General features: G+C 44.7%; 1 protein-coding gene across 1 annotated transcript in view; it reads right to left on the bottom strand.

Annotated features, from left to right (window-relative positions):
* Positions 1–22,132, bottom strand: part of BMPER (BMP binding endothelial regulator) — a 272,459-nt gene that overhangs the window by 118,988 nt on the left and 131,339 nt on the right. Inside the window, exon 7 of the mRNA XM_015405739.1 lies at positions 2,004–2,103. Coding sequence (XP_015261225.1) covers positions 2,004–2,103 — 100 coding nt within the window. The remainder of the gene's footprint in view (positions 1–2,003; positions 2,104–22,132) is intronic.

The following is a 22,132-nucleotide window of genomic DNA, read 5'->3' on the forward strand; positions in this document are numbered from 1 at the left end:
TGCTGAACCTCTGACAAATCTCATCTACTGTATATTGAACCGCATTCTGAACAATCCCCCACCTGCACAATAAAATGAATCCTTACAAGCACACATCTTTAAAAACAGCTCAGTACTTCCTGAAAAGCAATCTCCTTGATGTGATGTTTTCAGTTAGAAAGCAGTAATCACTAAGTGATGATGTCCACCAGCCCAGGAGATAATTCAGTACAACTTTTATGGCATGCCAGCCAAGTCTTGCAGGATATGAAAAAGCCCAGTCAACGCCAAGACTGTCCTATGAAAATCGGTTCAAGATGTTCAGAAATCCCAAATGGGACAACACATCCTTTGCATTGCTGTGCATTGCATGAAAGCATATTATATTAGTCTGGCAAGGCTGGAAACGATAGATGAGTTATCTAGTTCTTTCGGTCCCAAAGGGCGGTTATATCATTCCAACCCTCATTTAGAATGCAGATAAATCTAGAAACGGGGCAAGCCATCTGCCCGAGGTATTTTGCCACCCCAAGCAGATGTACTGCACAATTCACTAGACCTCCTGTAATATCACAAGAGATTATGATGAAGCAGAACTGTTGGATCGTGTAACGCTGCCAGCGATCCCAGGGTGCATGTTCTGGACGGCATATGGCTTTGTTCTTCTAAAAATATGGTTAGAATTCCTTGACCAATCAGGCTTCCTAAAGCAAAAAATCATATGGAATTTTCGGAGAGGTTCCCTCATATTCTGTGTGGATCTAACTAATCAAGCAACTTCTGCTTTCAGGTATATATTTATGCCTCATGGTTTTAGAGAATTTACAAGCCAAAATTTTGTTTTGTTTTTAAGTTCTGAAAGTACATCTGGTTCTTTAGCAGTTCAGTGCATGTCTACTTTCAAAATTAAGCTGGGAAGACTTCTCAATTCGGGGTGGGGGGCATAATTTAGAAGATATCAAGTTATCTCAAACCTTTAAAAACCGTGCCTGCAAATTGAGGCTGGTGAAGACCCCATAAGCTAGCCCAGTAGGAAGACAGAGAAGCCTGAAGGCTTAAGAAGTTCTTTTTCATACTAGGTGCCCAGAGTTCTTCTATAGTGCTCACAGTTCATAGCTACAGTCATTGTCAGGGCTATTTTTGGGCAGGAACACACAGGAACGGAGTTCCGGCTGGCTTCAGAGTCGGCCACGCCCACTACAGCCAAAACCTCTGCATGCATGGCTAACGAGGGAAGGCCTGGAGAGCGACCCCCCCTGGCGACTCCAAGGTGGGTGGGACGGGGGGGCCTGGAAGTATTGGGGAGGCATTTAAATGCCTCCCCGTGCCTTCCCCGGCCTGTCCAAGGGCCAGCTTGCCTCGACAAGCTAAGGAAAGAGAATGCATGGGGGTGTGGCCTGATATGCTAATGAGTTTCCGCTGTTGGGTGTGGCCTATTATGCTAATGAGTTCCTGCTGGGCTTTTTCTACAAAAAAAGCCCCAGTCATTGTGATGTTCTCATCCTCTGGAACATTGCCCAATTTTTTAAAAGTCAGAGGTACAATCTCAAGAATCTCCCCCATCAAAAATGCCAAATGATAAAATGGCAGAAGAATATTGCACTGTTCCTGTTTGGAGGAAACGAGTACACTTAGAACCATTTCTTAGAACCAGTTTCAGCATACATTTGCTTACTTTCCCAAAATAAATGGTATATCTGCACAAAACCAAACAAATATATGTCCAACACTGTAACAGATATCGGCATGGATCCTACGGTAAATATTCACCAACAGAAGGTATTTCCTCGCTTCCCCAAATGCCTTCCAAAATGTGGCTCCCCAGAGATGGCAAACCCTCAGGAGCAACACGAAGAACAAGCTGGGATAGGCAAAGAACCCAGCAAAAATCAGAAATTCCTCTTAGCAAAAATTGATTTTGGGATCCAATCCAAACGGAATGTGAAAAGTTCATAAGAATTGTGTCATATGGATATATATAAATGACAGTACCTGCAATATACCTGTGGAAACAAACCACTCACCTAAACATTTTGGGCAACACTGTCCTGCAGGAGTGTGACTGAGGTGCTGGGGACACGAAAGAACAGGGCACACTTCTTGTACGCACTGTGTCCGGCCACCCTAAATGAAAACAGGGACAGTTAGAGAACACACACACACTTTGGAGACAAGTGCAGAATGTAGCACAGCCTCTGTAGTACTTCTCCAGGTAGATTTTAACATGGTAGCACCAGGCTGTACGACATTTACGCAGAGCACTGCTTGATTCTCTTGAGGCTGTACGTACTCTCTTTAGGGGGAAAAAACCCAATAAAATGCTGCAACAAAGCAATCCAGTTCTGCATTACAAATGTATAGAAAATTATGTAAATGATACCAGTCATCATATCTTCTCTTATTTTGCATGATTTCTTCTGGAACTTTTACTATTTTACAGAGCTTGTTGGGGGGTTTAAAAAAAATAAACCACTGAATACCAGGATAGGTAAGGCAAAAAAGCCTCATAGCCAACTACTAGAGTCATTCACCCAACCCAGCTGACCCCTGATGTTTCAGCAGGCCTGGCCTACGTATTTTGAAGCTTGTCCTCATAAGGCTAAGGGTGGCAATTCAAGAAGGGGCCTTCTTGCTCGAGCCGCTGAGACTTTCGAACTCTCTCCCCAGGGAGATTCTTCCGTCTCCCTCCACTGCTGTCTTTCACCAGTGGATGAAGCCTTTTTTCTTTCATTTGGCATGCCTCCAAATAACTGTTGTTGGCCCTCCTCTCTGCTTGTGTTGTCATGTGCGTCTGTATGTTTATGTGTTTTATTGAATTTATTTGATATATACTTTCTTTTAAATGCTGTTGAAATGTTTTTAATATTTTGATGTTCACCTCCCTGGGGACCCTATTTGTGTGAAAAGGTGGCATAGAAATGTTTTCGATAGATAGAAACCGCTATCCTAGCAGGTGCTGTCCTTGTATGAAAGACTGCGACGAAACTGTCTCCCATGTTCTCCTCCAGTGCCCTCTCTATCTGGCGTCCCGTCAGGATCTTTTGTATCCCATATTAGCCCAAAGTTTAGAGACCTCTGATGATTTTAAGGTCCTTTTCTTGCTTGATAATCCAGATACAGAAATAACTGAAATAGTAGCAAAGTTTCTCTGCAGTGCCATGGTTTCACGCAGGGCTATTTTTGGGCAGGAACGCACAGGAACGGAGTTCCGGCTGGCTTCCAAGTTGGCCACGCCTAGCAGGAACTCATTAGCATAATAGGCCACACCCAACAGCAGAAACTCATTAGGATTGGCTACATTAGGGGTGTGTGGCCTAACATGCAAAGGAGTTCCTGCTACAAAAAAAGCCCTGGGTTTTGACAACAAACAAGGTAAGTAGAATAAGAAGCAAAAGGTGGATGTGGCTGGATGAGGCCACATCTTGTAGCAGCACAACGTTTAGAGACCTCTGATGATTTTAAGGTCCTTTTCTTGCTTGATAATCCAGATACAGAAATAACTGAAATAGTAGCAAAGTTTCTTTGCAGTATTATGGTTACACGTCCTGATAAGTAATACTATGAATTAGGTTTTATTATGCTGTTACTCTGTTTTTTATCCTGTAATTACAATTTTACTCTGCACGGATTTTGTATTTTCCTAATCTGTAATCAGGTCGACTTGCTATTGTATCTATTTGTATATGCCAATAAAGGCTTGTCTGACTGACTGAATAAATAAAACACAATGATCTTTCAAATAGATAAAAATAATAAATAAAATAAGGCAAAACCAGAAAGATCTAGTTTTTAAGGAAGCTGGATTCAGCGCCTCGTGGCACACTCCATGATTCTGCAGAATCTTGGCACACAGAGCTCCAGATATTCAACACCCAAAGTAAAAGAATATTCGAGTGTGGCTGAAAAATTCTCTGCCGAGCAGATGGGAGGTTGCACATTTGAAAGCTTCCCCTGCTGCACAAGAACATTAGCACATCAAGAAGTACTTTAAGACTGCACCTGCATATTATTGGATGTTGCACTCCTGGGGAGATATAGCACTCATTTGCAAATGGTTTGTCTTCTCCAAAGAGAAAAATCCAGCCAAGAAAGGTTGCTGTATTGTAAAGAAAGCACAGTATCCAATGGGGTGTGAATGCAGCCTTACTCCGTAAAGAAGTGGCTGTGCTTGGGATATTGAACTATCCTTGTGCTTAGGGCAGTGTCCCCATTGGGAGTGCAGGGCCTCCTGCCCCCACAGGCACTTGCCGCCACGGCTCAACTGGGCAATGGGAGGGCAATGGGGGAGAATTGGGGGAATGATTGCCAGCATCCTGAAGCACTGATGTCACTTCCAGCATGACCAGAAGTGACATCATCACACCTCTGGTGGAACTCTAGCATTCAATTAAAACTTTACGGTTAGAGCATAAAGTTTTGGCCAAATGCTAGAGCATCACCAGTGATACAATGACATCACTTCCAACTGCACCAGAAGTTATGTCAGTGCACTAACAGTGATGCCATTACATCACTGGCAAAGTCCCCACCCCATGGTGACTCTCCTGCTAGTTGTCAGCCTCATGCCAGCACCACTATTTGTGCTATAGGAATCGTTCACAACTGGACTGTCTTACTTACACACAAAAATCCAGTAGGAATTATTGCTATAGTCCAATAGCTGCACAACATTCAACAGCATGTGGATGCAACCTAGAACTGAAGCGTTCTCCTAGACATGCTAATTTTCTGCATGCAGGGACATACTCATAGTTGTTTTTTTCTGAACATGCTGATCAGCCAAGACTATAAATAAGAAGCAATTAAAGCTACGTATTTTCTAGGGAATAAGTTTCATTAAACTTGGTGACATTTTGAGCCCAACTAAATTTGACAGTAAACTTGTGGCCACCACGAGTTCACCATCACATTGAATTGGGCTCTCTGAGTTAACATTGGGTGGGGGGTGACTCAGTGGTAGAGCATCTGCTTGGCATGCAGAAGGTCCCAGGTTCAATCCCCAGTATCTCCAGTTAAAAGATCTGCCAGTAGGTGACGTAGAAGACCTCTGCCTGAGACCTTGGAGAGCTTCTGCCAGTCTGAATAGACAATACTGACTTCGATGGACCAAGGGTCTGATTCAGAATAAGGCAGCGTCATGTGTTCAACATGCATAGGACTGGGCTGACAATCTCTTTTCACTGAGCTGTGTTCAGACTTTCAAAGGACCCATCTGTATACCCCTTTACATTCTCCCCATAAAATGAGGATATTCTTGTGTCTCCTATTTTTGGCACCATCATTGTAACATTCCCTAACATTTGTAAGTCAGGATAAGGTACTCACTAAGTTCACACAGCAGAGATGGGTGAGTTCAAAACAACATCAAGGAGATTAAAGGGATGAGAGCAACTCAGAACAAGGGAACTCATGCGGTCTATGTTTCTAGCTTACAAACAGAACTGAGCAGAGACTCCACCCCATGAAACTAAACCAACTTGCACAAATATTGGGGAAGTGTCAGCTCTGCTGCCATGGGGGTGGGGTGGTTGGTTGTCTTCTAATTGCCTTTGCATTCTTTCTGTGCTCCTTTGCTGCTACAGTGCTTATCTCTAAGTATTGCAGGTGGGGATGTTGATGTCTGGTTTTCTTGGGAACCGTGAGGGAGTGTTTCGTTCCCAGCTTCAGCGCAAAACGGCCGAAGCTCTTTCTCCCCCGCGCGCAGGAGGGTGGCTCATTGGCCAGGGCTGGGGGGGGGTGCATACGAATACCCTATATCCTATCATGCCCATGGGCAGCCGTCATTCTTAACAGTGCCTATGTTAATGCATCTATAGCTCTTCAATAAAGTATCACCTTTCCTGATAAGCGTGTACTACGTTGTTGTCTGTGGGTTCTGACAGGAAGGGAGGAGTTGAGTATTCCACTGTAACATACACAAGAAATATATCACAACTATTATTTTCTGTGCGTTTCCCAGCAAGAAGGCCTGTAATATCCCCCAAATATCTTCTCAGTTGAAATCTGAAAGGGAACTGAGACACACATTTCTGAAGGAGACTGGTTTCCAACTTGCCCTCCTTGGGCAAGATAATTGAGAGGGCAGTGGCAAGTCAGTTACAGAGCTTTGTGGATGACACTTCCATATTAGATCCCTTCCTGTCCAGTTTGAGAGCCAGTTTGGTGTAGTGGTTAAGTGCGCAGTTGATTTCCCACTCCTCCACTTGCAGCTGCTGGATGACCTTGGGCAAGCCATAGTTCTGATAAGAGCTGTTCTTGAAAAAGAGTAGTTTCTGCCAGAGCTCTCTCACCTACCTCACAGGGTGTCTGTTGTGGGGAGGGGAAGGGAAAGGTGTTTGTAAGCTGCTCTGAGACGCCGAGTGAAGGGCGGGGTATAAATCCAATCTCTTCTTCTTCTTTCATCTAGGCCATGGTACTGGCCGCCCTCATGGACGATCTCCGAAGACATCTGGATCGAGGTGGGATGGCGGTACTGTTGTTGTTAGACCTATTGGCTGCATTCGACATGGTCGGCCATCAGTTACTGATCCACCGCCTCACCAGCACTGGAGTCCAGGGGCTTGCCCTACAATGGCTTGCCTCCTTCCTCCAGGGCCGGGAACAAAGGGTGGCACTTGGGGAAGAATTATCCCAAAGGCACCCGCTGACTTGCAGACCACCTCAAGGGGCACTCTGTTTAGTTACATGAAATCCCACTGTCTGAAATCTATTTTCTAAATTTAAATACTCCCATCCCTTTCTACATCATGCATTTTTAAAAAATATCTTCCCCTCCCCCATGTACAAAACACAGCTCTTGTTCTTTATAAAACTGCTCTGAGTGGGTCGGGGGAGAATGGGTGGTAAAGAGGAGTCCTGGGGTCCAGGTTGGCAGACTGTTTAGGGGATCGCCAATTAGGCTTCTCAGCTCTGGGCTGGGAAATTCCTGGAGATCTGGGTGTGGAGCCTGGGGAGGGTGGGGTTTAGGGAGGGAACATAGTCGGGTAAAATGCCATGGAGTGCGTCCTCCAAGACACTCATTTTCTCCAGGGGAAATGATCTCTGTCGCCTGGAGATCAGCTGTAATTCCAGAAGATTTCCTGGTCCTGTGTGGAGGCTGGCAACCTAATCACTAGCGCAGGCACGGTGTCAACAGTCAGCACTCAGGGCCCCCTGCAGACGAAGAACAGGAGGTCTCTCCATTTACCTGGTGAGAAGCACTGCGGTCTGGGACGCAACATCTTCTGGCTACGCCAGGTCCCAAGGAGGCCAGGCTGGCTGCTACCAGGGCCAGAGCTTTTTCGGTGGCGGCTCCTACCTGGTGGAACAAGCTCCCGGAGGGGATCCGGGCCCTGTGGGACCTTGCACAGTTACACAGGGCCTGCAAGACGGAGCTCTTCCACCAGGCGTTTGAGTAGGAGCCGCCACTATCGGACCATCATCATCTGGCCCTGGAAGAAGATCGACGGCGCTAAGCGGAACAGATGGCACTAAGTGAATATAACAGGACTATCACGCCATCTTTATGGAAATTTATGGAAATCTGAACATCGAGAGCACTTAATAATGTTGGAAATTGTTGATAGGATTTTAAATGGTTTTAAATGTGTTTTATGCGAGGCTTATGCCTGATTGTGAGCCGCCCTGAGCCTGCGTAGCGGGGCGGGTGGGCTATAAACCGAATTTATAAATAAATAAATAAATATATTTGGCATCCACTTCAAAAATTGTGCACAGCCATTCTAAATTGTTCATATGACTCTGTGAGCTGCCATCAACAATAGCTCTTCCCAGAGGTTATGTTTTACCACGTGCCTGGGAAGAATGCACCACGTGCAGTCCTCCCGGTACATACTATCATCGAATGCCTGAAAGAGGCGGCGTGTGAATTTTATTCTTGCATGAAGCCTGTCAGAAAAAATGGCAAGTAATTGTACATATCAGGAGGATCACATGTAGCAAATATCAAAATGTGACAACTGAAAAAGAGCAACTAATGAAACAGGTGCAGGGGAATACGGACAAAAACCTCACAAAGCATAAGGCAGGATTCGGAGAAAAGGATGTTTTTAAAAGACTGAAATATACTTGGAGCTGTAAAGGTCTTGGGAATCAAGGAGAAAGGGTGAAGGCCAAATTGTGAGAGAAATATTGTCTTGGCCAGCTCAGCTTCTTTAAATGAAATATTATCAACATTTGTATCGCCCAGAGAGGCCCCGTCAGGGAACACGGTTCAACTGCTGCACATTGCGCATAAAGAGAAAAGATTATTTTTTTCCCTCGAGGAGATACCTGCTTAAACATTATTCTATGGGTTTAAAAAAAAAAATCAGAAGGAAAGAAATCCTTGTTGGTGATGGGGAATACATGATTAAGGGAGCATGGGAAGCACAAGGGAGAAACCCCCTTATGCATCTCCGCTCGGCTGCCAAAACTCTCCCATCTACAGTTCCAACTCCCACTTTGTCCACCGCATAGGACGGCAATCCTCTCATATTCCTTTAAAACAAAAACAAAACTTTGTCTCAGATAATCTAATCTAAATTTCCTGTGTAGTTCATAATTTAAAGCAGCAGAAGCAGCCAGCAATAAACTCCACACTCCAAGATGCTAGATGAATGAAAGAATTATGAGTTGTCCGCAACCACATGCATACAGAATGCTTCTCTAAACACTCTAGAGAAACTTGTAATATAAAGCCCATCTCTCTACAGCACAGAGGAGGCAGCTTTGATGTGTGGGGAGCAGGCAGAGCCGTTCTGCTATTCATAGGAAGAAATTAATGCACCGTCTTCTTTTACCACACACATACTGTTTGCAAGACTTTTAGATGCTAAATTCTCCAAAAAGAATAAAGCTTGCAGCTTACCGCCCCGCCCCCCCCAATCCAACTTGCCCGAAGGGACCTGGTGCAACATCCTGAATGTACAAGCTTTAGGCCTGTGCTCATAATCCTTTCAACATAGCATCTTGGGATCCACAATATATTGTGGCCTGAAAACGCTGCTCTGAATTATGAATCAGTCGGGAAATGCAGAAATGATTCCCCCTCCCCCCAACTTAAGCCACTCAAAGAACAAATCTTTTTGGAAGACTATGCAGGTGCAAGTATGAGAGAATTAAAGCTCTGGATCTTGAAAAATGGTGCAATTGCTCTTTTCACCATGGGAGAACCTCAAAAACCAGGATACACCCTCAAAAGATAATGTTGTACTATATGAGGTATGAGAGGTTATTGGGAGGACATCGGGCTAAGGGGGAAATGCCCCCAAAGGTACAATGCTATAACGTCTACCCTCCAAAGCAGCCACATTCTTCAGGGAAATTGATCTCCAATTCTAATCCCAGGAGAAGTCCAGGCCCTACTCCCGGAGGTGGCAATGTTTTTAAATGCTGGGCAGATTCCCTGTTGTATTAATTTTTTCCTGTGGGTTTTTTCACAAAGGGGGAGTCAGAATCCGTCTTCTATACAGCGATGAAAGGCGCAAGAGCCTCACTGTCTTCTGTATCCAGTTACCCAGCCGCTAGGGAGGCAGCCGGACCACTGGATGACAACGCAATCAGAGGAGTGGAATGAGATGCAAATGAAGTGGAATACTCCTAGTTCCAATTTCTTGTTTTACAGCCAATTTTGATTAGCAGTAACTGTGATTATACTGGGACAGAAGTCACAAAAAGCCACAGCGATCATTAATCAGTAAAGGGAGAAGAGGGGGAAATTGTACGGGTGGGGGGGAGAAGTACTTGAGTCCACAGCATGCTCCCCGTCACCCGAGGCTTCTGTCCTTATTCGTTAATAATAGCTATTATTAAGAGTGACCAATGTAAATAGGTGCTTTCCAGAGTAACCTAAAACAAAAAAAGGTCCCTGCCTCAAAGAGTACATAACTGAAAATAAATGTTGACAGTGGATTTAGCAGGCATGAGTTCCAAGGACAATGAAGTGTGCCTGCGAACAAATCATATCTCTAAGGCTACCTTACAACAGAACAAACAATAATTTTGGAATTATCTCCAATATTTAAAGGTCTGGATGCAAATCACTACAAAGACAGGTTTGATCTGGCCATTTTTTATGTCATGATAAACCAAAGAATCGCCTTCTACAAGCTCAACTCAAAATGAACAGTTATTTACTTATAAGGTTGCTGGGACCACAAACCTACATCATCACCAGTGTTCCCTCTAAGCTGAGTTAGTGTGAGCTAGCTCACAGTTTTTTAGCCTCCGTCTCACACATTTTTGTCTTAACTCAAGAAGGATGGCTCCAGAGCAAACTAATGTATGCAGTAGTCAAATCACTTGCTCACAACTTTAATGCCAGTAGCTCACAAAGTAGAATTTTTGCTCACAAGACTCCACAGTTTAGAGGGAGCATTCATCACCCATACTTTCTCCCCAATGGGCACCCAAAGCAGTCCACATCATTCTCCTCTCCTCCATTTTATCCTCACAACAACCCTGTGAGGTGGGTTAGGCTGAGAGTGTGTGACTGGGACACGGTCACCCAGCATGCTTCTGTGGCAGAATGGGTATTCGAACCTAGGTCCTAATTCTACACTCTGACCACTACACCGCACTGGCTCTCATGCCTAATGCAATTGTCTACTTTGAGAACATGCTTTGCAGCTTCCCCATGGGTGTGCCAAGTATAAATAGCTCCTAAATTACAGCATCCAAATGTGAAAATAAATACACTCATCAGGTTGTGTTGTGACACACACACAGAGCAAGATTTTGTCTATATATAGTTAACATTGGAATAACACTGCGGTGGGACATGCCACTGTACCTCCTGGAAGTGGTCTGCCCATTTGGCTTGCTTGTTGTAACTCTAGGAGATTCTTGTTCACGTAACATAAACTTCTTGGGGACATTAGTACCAAAAGTAATTGTGGTACTGATCTTCTTTTGGAATTAAGCGTGGTGTGGTTACGTACAGCTGCAACGGAATTACTTGGGATGTCCATCAACTAGCAATTTAGATCAAATGGAAGCCACCGAATTACAGTCATGCTTCTCAACAGCTGGCAAACAGGCCAAGGGCCAAGTTTGTGATGCCAAGGGCCAGGTCAGTGCTGCTGTTTGTTGCCTATTCTAGTTTCCAAGGGCTGTGCTTCCTCCTGAGATCACAAAAATATATTTCAGTATCCTGAGCTGACAGCCAAAGTGCAGTGTAACGAAGTCACAGAATTTCCTTTTAGTAAAAGAAGCTGAGCTAAACCTGAAGCACCAGCAGCCTCTTGACTGTTAAAGTTTTAAACCATGAACAAATTCTCCTAACACTTCAACTCCATTAAATTCTGTACTGTTACCCGTTACACAGTTGTTCAGAGACTCAATGCTCAGTTCAGGCATCTTGATAACCCACAGTTGGACTAAGGATAATTTTGCATCAAACCATGGTTTGAGCTTCTGAACATATCAGCAGTATGATTTACAGTGCAATCGCAATAATGGGTTTAAATTAAAGGCGGGAAAGTACCAGCTGGATCTTAGGGAAAACATTTGTACAGTAAGAGTTGTACAGTGCAATCAGCTGCCTAGGGAGGTGGGGAGCTCCCCCTCACTGGCAGTCTTTAGGCAGCGGCTGGACAAACACTTGTCAGAGATGTTCTAGGCTGATCCTGCACTGAGCAGGGTGTTGGACTAGATGGCTTCTATGGCCCCTTCCAACTCTGTGATTCTATATAGTTACACCCTTCTTAATCCATTGAATTTAATGGATTTGAGAGGATTTAACTCTGTTTAGGATTATATTCCCCCTCATGGATCACTGCCTTGTCGTGGCGAGGGGGCTTGTGTAGTTCAGTAAAGCTGTGGGCTATGCCGTGAAGGGCCACCCAAGACGGACAGGCCACAGCAGAGAACTCAGACCAAGCGTGATCCCCTGGAGAAGGTAATGGCAACCCACTCCAGTATGTTTGTCAAGAAAACCCCATGGACAGTATCAAAAGGCTAAAAGCTATGACGCCGGAAGATGAGCCCCTCAGGTCGGAAGGTGTCCAATATGCTACTGAGGAAGAGCAGAGGGCAAGTACAAGTAACCCCAGAAAGAGTGAAGCGGCTGGGCCAAAGCCAAAAGGACGCTCAGTTGTGGATGTGTCTGATGGTGAAAGGAAAGTCCGATGCTGCAAAGAACAATACTGCATAGGAACATGGAATGTAAGATCTATGAATCAAGGCAAGCTTGACGTGGTCAAAAATGAGATGGCAAGACTGAACATCGATATCCTAGGAATCAGTGAATTAGGGAAACCTTTTGTACAGTAAGAGTTGTGCAAGAGTGGAATCAGCTGCCGAGGGAGGTGGGGAGCTCCCCCTCACTGGCAGTCTTTAGGCAGCGGCTGGACAAACACTTGTCAGAGATGTTCTAGGCTGATCCTGCACTGAGCAGGGTGTTGGACTAGATGGCCTGTATGGCCCCTTCCGACTCTGTGATTCTATAGAGTTACACCCTTCTAGATCCATTGAATTTAATGGATTTGGGAGGATTTAACTCTGTTTAGGATTATATTGCTGGAGTTGCTTCTATAGTTTCCTTTTTCAGCATTTCATCACTCAGTTGTATAAATTCATCACTCCCATATCCCTAACGCAAAAGCTTCTAAAACCTGGGCAATGGTCAAAAGTATGATTTCTCAATTAAGACATTATGCCAAAACCATTGTTTGCAATCCCATTTCAGACTACGGTTTCTGAATTTGGTTTACCAGCTGTCTACAAACTACTATTTGCTGGTTCCAGTGTCACCCCAAAATATTGTTGGTATGTTTCTTTTAAAAAATCACTTTGGGCTTTAGACAATGTACGACAGAAATAACAAGAGTGAAAAGATTCATAAGGAAGGGAAGGAGACTGCAGAGAAACTGAATTCTTTGTGCTGGTTTTGACTGTTGAAAATATGGAGCGATTACCCATGCCGGGGCTGTGTCTTTGGGAAAGGTGTTGGAAGAACTGAGTCAAGTAGAGGAAATGGAGATGAAAATTGTTGCTCTCCTGATTAAAAAATAAATAAACACGCTACCTATCGCTGAAAGCTGCCTTCCTTCCAGAGGATTAGAAGACAGCAAATGCAACACTGGTTTTAAAAGGGGATCCAGAGGGTTTCCAGGAAATTATAGGCTTAAGTAGCTACATGCAGGGCAATTGGTAGGATACTATTATGAACGGAGGTCGAGGCAGCTCTTAAACAAGTGATTTCTTTTATTCAGCTCATAGCTTAACACAGGACAACTTACACACAGGACAAGCTAACTTTATACGTTTCGAACGGGGAGAACCACACCCCTAAACAGATAACAACCAACCAGAGAAAGGCGCTTAGGGCCAATAAGAATTGTTCCCACCGAAAGTCGATGCCTCTCCGGATTGGCCTACCAGTGGCATTGACCAATCCGGTCTCATATTCTGGGATGCTGCACTTCTATGGAGCTCTACCTAAAGCTCATACCAAACAATGATAACTGAATACATAACAGATTCTAACATTTGAGGTCCAGGCTGAGTGCCCTCTTCCTCTCTCCCCCATCCTGCATGTGATGTTTGTATTAGTGCAGCATTTCATTGCCATCCCCCTTCCCCAATAAATGAATAATTAATTTAATCCATTATTCTAACGGTTTTCTCCCATGATTGTGTGTGTGTGTGTGTGTAATGGAAAATGCCATCAAGCCACAGCTGACTTATGTTGACCCTGTAGGGTTTTCAAGGCAAGAGACATTCAGAGGTGGTTTGCCACTGCCTGCCTCCGCATCATGACCCTGGTATTCCTTGGGGGTCTCCCATCCAAATGCTAACCACAGCTGACCCTGCTTAGCTTCCGAGATCTGACTAGATTAGGCTAACCATCCAGGTCAGGGCATACATTGGATAGCTATTTTTAAAAATCTTGGACATTTCAAATAGAATCATTTGATAAAGAAAACCCCTTGTTAAAATTCCTCCATGAACATTTGCAAGAACTGAAGGATTTATTCCAGAACGGAAGGAACCATTCCAGAATAAGAGCTGGGTATGTGTGTTGCAGTGAAATCCAGAGAAAGGTCCTCCGCTGGCACATTAAACATCAAATTGCCAAATGTAGTTTTTGTAATATATGTTCCTGTTAGTTGCCACCTAGTGGCTAAGTGGCAGATATTTTTTTTGTTGTTGAGCAGTGAGACTAGGCATGCTCCTGGGAGGGAAAGGTGGAGTTAGAGTAGGCCGGATTCCAAAATGGATGCCGCACGAAGGCTTTCAGTGCTGCAGCTCAAATAAAACAGCAGATTATTCGATGACAGTGGCTAGACAACGATGGTGAAACATCATAAATCATAGATCAGAATGATTATTCTTGTCTAGTCAGAGTAATAAGAATAAGAAACAAAAATATGACCTGTATACTGAACTAGGGATGCCAGCCTCCAGGTGGGACCTGGGGACCCTCCAGAATTACAGCTCATCTCCAGACTACAGAGATCAGTTCTCCTGGAGAAAATTGATACTTTGGAGGGTGGGCTGTATGGCATTGTGCTCTGTCCTCCCCAGGCTCCACCACCACCACCCCAAAATCTCCATGAGTTTCCGAAACTGGATCTGGTAACCCTACCCTCCATTCCCCTCCGGTGGCCAGGGGGGACCTGGAAACCCTATACCGAACTAATATGTATTTGACCACAAAAGCTACTAGAAATTGTCAAGAAGCTTGCTATGGTTATTCCTTGATTGTCACCTCCTATTAATAAACGGTGGTTAAATCCCAGAGAGACTGCCATAACTTCAAAGCTCAGCGGAACAGCACAGTTCTGAAAACTAGACTGCTGGCTTTTCAAAGTAATTTTGGTCTGGATTAGTAAAGCACATTATTTTTATTGGCACCGAGAAAACACAGGTAGAGTCTAAAATGCGTACAGTTGTGCATATATCATTGGGATATTTGCATAGCTTTTGAAAGGACTAACTTGATTTTTTGCAATCTAATATCTCCTCTCTCAATGTATTTATATAAGCAGGGCTCAATTTTTATAAAAGGAAATGTATGCAAAGGTTGTTTTTCCAAAAGGCTTCCCTCCCCCGTTTCAGTAACTAATCCATCTCACTGCTATCCTGTGTGTTTTCATTTTATTGGTAGTGTTTACAGTCTAGTTGCCATGCCTGTAAATCTCAGATTTAGGAAAATATCTGGAATTATAATACATCATTATTCTACCACTCTGAAAATGACTGGTCTCTTTAGCCTTTTGGTATAAATATTCAGGTATCAATCCGGATACTTTGTTTGGACAGCATACTCTATAATAACAGACAACTGAGCATCCAGTAATCTGTTTTCTTTCCATCGTTTATAGAAGGCAGAGGGATCCTGGTGATCACGCACATTATGTATATATGCGCACAGCGGGCTGACTCACAGCTTTCAAGTATTGTCCAGCATATGCATTGCTGAGTCTTGGGAAAGACCTTAAATATTTCTGGGACTGGTGCTTAGACTTGCACTTAAGCCTCTCTCTGGATACAGAATCTTTCTGTTATAGCTGCTTACATGGCTGGTTTTAAACAGAAAAGAAAACATGTGAGTGGATGGAAGCAGAAACTTCAGGCTCAACTCGGGTTCAAGATGGGGGCCATGGCTAAGTGGTAGAGTACCTGCTTTACATGCAGAAGGTCCCAGGTTCAATCCTGAAAATCTCCAGACAAAAGGCATAGGAATTAGGTGCTATGAAAGACCTCAACCGGAGTGGCTGCCAGTTGATAATACTGACCAGGGGTCGTTTCATAGAAAAAGAGCTAGGGGAACTCATTAGCATAACTCATTAGCATATGCCACACACCCTGACATCAGGGGCCCGGCGGTGGACCTGCAAGGCCGGCGGGAGTGCGAGGAAGCCCCGCCAAGGCCCTCCCTGGCCCCAGGCAGGCAGGGGTGGGGAAAGGAGGGGAGGAAGCAACTTACCCTCCCTCTTCTCCTGCCTCCTCCTGGCTGAATGAGGGCTGGAAGCAGGGCAGCCGGAAGCAGGGGGGGTTCAAGATGGGGGCCATGGCGAAGTGGTAGAGTACCTGCTTTACATGCAGAAGGTCCCACGTTCAATCCTGAGAATCTCCAGACAAAAGGAATAGGAATTAGATGCTATGAAAGACCTCAACTGACCAATGGCCTGACTCAGTGGAAGGTGGCTCCATATGTTCAAGGATATGGACCCTCCCCTAAACATGCACACACTCATAAAAGCCATGTAACTGCCACCTGTTTTTGCCATCATATTTTGTTCCATAACAATGGGGGGGGGTCCCTTTTCTTCTTTAGCTTTTACCTTGATTCCTACACTGTAACTGAGCACTCTGGAAATGTTTTACTTAAGAAGAACATCGAACTTGAACATTATAGTCCACGCGATGCTGATTCACACTGGCACATGCAACTCGCAGACTTCCTCTTCAACAACATTTGCATTCCATACTTATCACTGATGCAATCTCCGGAAATACAGGATTTCACACATTCCTCTTCCTTCAGCAGAGCTATCAAAGGGCCGCATCAACAGGAAATCCTGCTTGTTCCTTGAAACACACGCACATAAGGAGACCGGTAATATTATATCTAATTCAGCAAGAAGACATGCTGACACCATAAGTATTTGAGAAGGCATGCAGGAAACGTTACAAAATGAAAGCATATCCACTCTAGCTACCTTTCAGGCACACATTCACGTTGTTGCAGGCATCAAGATTATATCCGTTATGCATCCAACTTCATGGGATATCTAGATATAAGTCTCTACGGTGCCAATGGACTCGACTCTAGCTGTTGGTCTGTCTAAGGTGCTACTGGTCTTGAATCTAGCTGTTCTACTTCAGACCAACACAGCTCCCCTCTGAAATTATCTTCATGGAATGTGTGCACTGTCTGTGAATTATGCATATAAGATCCTTAACTCACACATCGCTTTAAGGCTGGTTAATCCCAAAACCATTTAACTCTGGAGTCAGTAAACTGAAACCAATGAATGCACTCAAGAAGAAAATGGTCTCATGGCTGCACCTTAACTGCTTTCAGAGTTGCAGTGATATGCGACATCTAGTAGAGCAGGCTGTTTGTGCTGCACTAAATCTGCCAGGGTCTAAGACAGGAGTGCACAATATGCGGCCCACAACACCCAAGACCAGTTGGATGACTTGACAGGCATTGCTGGATTCCATGTCCATGACTGGCTGCTGCTTTAAGCAGGTGCTGGCACTGCAGTTATCAGGGCAACTGGGTGCCAATGAAGCTGTGCCACAAGCCAAGGGAGGCAAGTCTTAGGTAAGATGCTGGAAGGAGCCAATATCCAGGACACTCCCCCCACACACACACACTCCTTTACAATGCTAATGATAATTGTTTTTAAAAAATATTTATTAGTCTCATTTGCCTTTTGGGGTTTCCCTCCCTTTGTCATATTCTGGCATTATATGGTTGTATGCATTTGCTGTGCAATTGAGTAACTATATTGTTGTTGTTTTTAATTGCTAACTGCAAAGAAGGAATCCGGGTTTTAAACGGTTAAATGAATGGAAGACTGAAGAATTAAACCTTCTCTCCCCTCCAAAGAGAACCCTAAGATTGTATGAGTCTGCAATTTGCAATTAATCAACAGAATTAGATAGTGATCTTCATGTCATCTGGTTGAGGCTAAAAGGTTACCAAATCCCTAGCATCTCAAACCCTGAAATCCATGGGACAGGGCCTGCTGATGTCATGTTTCCACAATATAGATTTTTTTTCCCTTCAAAGTATAAGCTTTCTTGTGCACACACACTTTTTCGAATACTTTCGAAATTGTATTTGAAAAAGTGTGTGCATGCACAAAAGCTCATACCTTGAATAAAACTTTGTTGGTCTTAAGGGTGCCACTGGACTCTAAATTTGTTCTACTGCTTCAGACCAACACAGGCTGCAGTCACACGGAGCATTAGGCACGCTAGAGAGACGGAAAATAGGCGGATTTTCCAGGCGCGATCTCACCGCCACATCTGGGAAGCGTAGAGCTCCCGTGGCTCACCCGAGGCTTCACTCCGAAGATGCGCTGTAAAAAAACTAGTACCTCCGAGGTACTAGTTTCATGAAACTGTGTGGCATGGGCGGGCATCTGATCGCATTTCTGGTGGTAGTTCCGGCGCCCGCCCATGTCCCCTCGCAAAAAGGTTGTTTTTTTTCCAAGTCTCCACGGATGCGCACAAGCACCCAACGGAGCATGCGCACACTTTAGGTTTTTTTAAAAAAACACACACAACTTTGTTTGCCCTGCGGCCCCGCTTCTTTGCAGCACTGCACGATTGTCCTGTGATCGGCACGCTTTCCCCCCGCATTTTCCGGCCCGTATGACCGGGGCCACAGTTGACCACGTGGCTCACTGATTAAATCATCCTTCATCCATTTTCCTAATTCCCCATTTAAAGCCATCTAAACTAGCAATCTTTACTGCAATATATTAATTATGCACTGTGTGAAAGAGACTTTCTCCATTGTTTTATAGTAATGATAGATCACAGTGTTCCATCAATACAGTCAGTCCATACTGAAGACACAAGAAGTGGACTCATCGCAAAGGCAGACACAAAGGGTTATCATTATTATCAATATTCTTCTGACGTTCACAGTCAGGAGCTAAATTAGAGAGCAACTCCAGCTCAGGGCAACCGGCTGAACATTGTTCAGGAGATGCTGCAATTTTGTAACACTTGATTACACTTTAATTGATCTCCTGCTTCTCATTATATACCTTCCACAAAACAACAGAAATGACAGCCTAACGGTGCAATCCTGAACAGAGACATGACCTTCTAAGTCCACTGAAGTCAATCGGTTTAGACAGATACATCTCGGCTTAGGTTCACCCTGTAATGTTCCCTCACACTGGCTAGCATTAAGTGTTGGTGGAGGCAAGGAAAGGAAAGGAAGTCAGGGTTTTTACAGAAGATTGATATTGCTGGCTGAACAGTAGTGCTTTTTTGGAATGCAGGAGACTAAATGTCCACAAGCCGATTTATCTTCAGTTGGGGATGTGTTGCCCTGCAACTTACAGAACTGAACTGAACATGAAGTATTATCGATGCGCCACTTTTCAGAACCTAGCCTATGCACGCCTTATAGCATAGATATAGTGCTAGGGGTACAATAATAAGGCAACCTCAATTCTACTTTGAAAGAACGGAAATAAATGTGTGATTATCCCATCTTGCGGCATATCTGCAATCAAAATATGTGGCATGGCGTTTTCATATCTTCCACTATGCAAGATGCAGAAAGGGAATCTGAAAATAACTGGGTTTAAATGCATGATCCTTCACCATTCTTCAAGAAAACACGAGTGACAGCTACGTAATTGACAGAACTGGATTCTGTATTTGCAATGCAACATATTGGTTGAACAGCCAAAGCCCCATCCAAACACATGCCCTGCCCCCTCATACACATTTCCTTGAACATGGTCACACTGGCAAACAGTACGTGTGTAAGCTTCATTCTTGTTATAAGGAATGTTAAAAAGCAGCAGCCCTGTAGCCAGTGTTCCCACTAAGCTGAGTTAGTGTGAGCTAGCTCACAGTATTTTAGCCTCCGGCTCACACATTTTTGCCTTAGCTCAGGAAGGAGGGCTCCAGAGCAAACTAATTTATGCAGCAGCCAAATCGCTCGCTCACAGCTTTAATGCCAGTAGCTCACAAAGTAGGATTTTTGCTCACAAGACTCCACAGCTTGGAGGGAGCATTGTGGCGAGACGGTTTTTGGTGAGGGGCACTGGGGGGGGGCACGACGTCACTTCTGACGTCACAAAAAGTAATACACTAGAATGAAAACAGAAGAGCTGGAGAAGAGCCAGCTCCCTGACATGGATCAAGCACTCTCCTAGCCCCCTTAAGCCACGCAACTCAGCTCCTTTGGCAACTGAGGTTCCTTTTTCTTCAAGGAAGAAGCCGCAGGCACTCGTGTGCTTTCCCCACCCTCCCTATTGCTCGCTGTAGCGTGAACCACTGATCCAGCCCCAATCTGTGTTTAGATGGAAAAATCCCTTCCTTTTTCATCAGGTAAAGATGCTCTACAGGAGAGCACACTAATTGGCTCCTGTGCACACCGGGGACCCCTGTGTCGCTGCCCCTCTCAGCCTGGGCATCCACCCCGAGAGCTGGTGATAGTAAAAGCGCCAGAGCAGGAAGAGCTGGTGAGACCATGGCGAGGTAAGGAACATGGTGCACCAGGGGTGGGTGGGTCTGGCATCCTCCCGGGGTGGGGGTGTTGCAGACTCGGGAGGGGGCGCTGCCCCACCACCACGCCTAGCTACAGCTCTGAAAAGCACTGTTGCTAATCATAGGGATAGAGCTTACAGGCATACTGTTCTGTATGCGTGCTGGGCATTGTGCACATAGTCAGGTGAATGTGTGTCAGGAGACAGATGCTAGCAGGTCCCCTCTTCATGCATCAGTTGTTCCATGAGTATTGGGATTTTGCCGTCTTAGACACAACTCTGGACTCTTTTATAGCAACCATTCAGTGGATGCCCCGTCATTACAACTATTCCAAAGCTGCGTCCATCCACTTTTTCCACCTCAGAGTTCTTAATGAAAGAGAGACCATATCCAGAAAGAAACCTCATATATGCTGTTCTCATATATGCATCCCATATGGGTACGAATCCTGAGTATGACCTGGTTAAAGCTGACTGAGAATTTCCCCCTCAGTTCCTGTCATTTTAGGATTCCCATCAAAAAACTGTGTGTCAGCACATTTGTTCTTATCCGTTCCTTATTCCTCTGTTTATCTCATAGCTGCTCTCTGTTGCTTCTTCCCTACATCTGCCCCAGTCAACATTTCAGATGGCAAGTTCCTTGGGACAGAGGCCATGTTTGTTCTTGTTTTCAGAGCTGGGAATGTACTGGCCAGGTACTCCACAAGGAACCGGGCTTTCCTGTTTTCCAGGAGGCAATAACTTGTCCAAGTGAGAGGGAATGTAAGTTTTAACTTCCACTTGCTATTTCTTTTCTTTTCCCCCCACCCCTCAGCTGGAAAGTAGTATAGCAAATTCGCCTCTCAGAGAAGGGTCAGAAGGTTGGAAAGGAGGAGGATGCTCATTTCCTCAAAAATGGTGAACGTCCACCCAAGATAAACTAATTTCCCTCCTTTGCCCCCTCCACATGTGTTTCAGGCCACAATACGCTCAGCTGTATAAACTCTCCCAGCTTTTTATCAGCTCAGTGTATGCTAGTTCTAATCTTGCAGTGCCAGCCATCCTTTAACAATGTGAGAAGGTGTCATCTGAAATTACTTTTAAAAAGTGAAAAGCGGCCATGTAGCTAAAACTGTAAAGATGGGCCACTGGTTAACAGCCGAAATACCTTCTTCCCACAATGATAAAATAATAGTTGCAGCTATGTAAAAAGCAGACTCAGGGTTGGAGCCAAGTGCCATGTTTATTTAGATATGTGCTTCACTGCTCTTCTAAGTGGAAGCTGATGACAGATGTGTTTTTAAGGCAAAAATATTAACTCTAGAGATGTCAGCATCTGTTCTTTTTCAGCCAAGCCTTACAGAATCACACCTCATTTTTCAACAGCAAAAGAGAGCCACGTTTCCCCCCCTACAGAGAATCTAAAAATGCTGGTGTAAATTACTGGTATACTGATGCCTGACAATTTTACTGTAACGCCACTGGGTCTTGGTATTCCGGGCCCAGGTACAAATATGGATGGGTTTCAGTAGGCCAGTTTGGTGTAGTGGTTAAGAGCGGCAGACTCTAATCTGGAGAACCGGGTTTGATTCAACACTCCTCCACATGAAACCAGCTGGGTGACCTTGGTGAGCTATTCTCTCAAGAGCAGTTCTCTCACAGCTCTCTCAGCCTCACCTACCTTACAGGGGGTCTGCTGTGGGGAGAGGAAAGAAAGGTGATTGTAAACCACTCTGAGTGAAGGGTGGGGTATAAATCCAATCTCTTCTTCTTTTCCTCCTCCTCCTCCACATCGGGGCCATTGACAATCACATCCTTTCCCCCCGTGGTGTTTCCACCTGTTTTTCATATTAGCAAGTCAGGATGGGAAATGCTTGAACTTTGCCTAGATGTCTGAAAAGCCACAAAATCCATCTTCCATGTGCTCACCGTGTGCTCAACCGTCAGTGGGACTTGCATACCTCAGTAGGCAGGGCTATTTTGGGGCAGGAACG

The sequence above is a fragment of the Gekko japonicus genome, unplaced genomic scaffold (assembly GCF_001447785.1).
Source record: "Gekko japonicus isolate JY-2015 unplaced genomic scaffold, Gekko_japonicus_V1.1 scaffold58, whole genome shotgun sequence".
NCBI classification, from domain to species: domain Eukaryota; kingdom Metazoa; phylum Chordata; class Lepidosauria; order Squamata; family Gekkonidae; genus Gekko; species Gekko japonicus.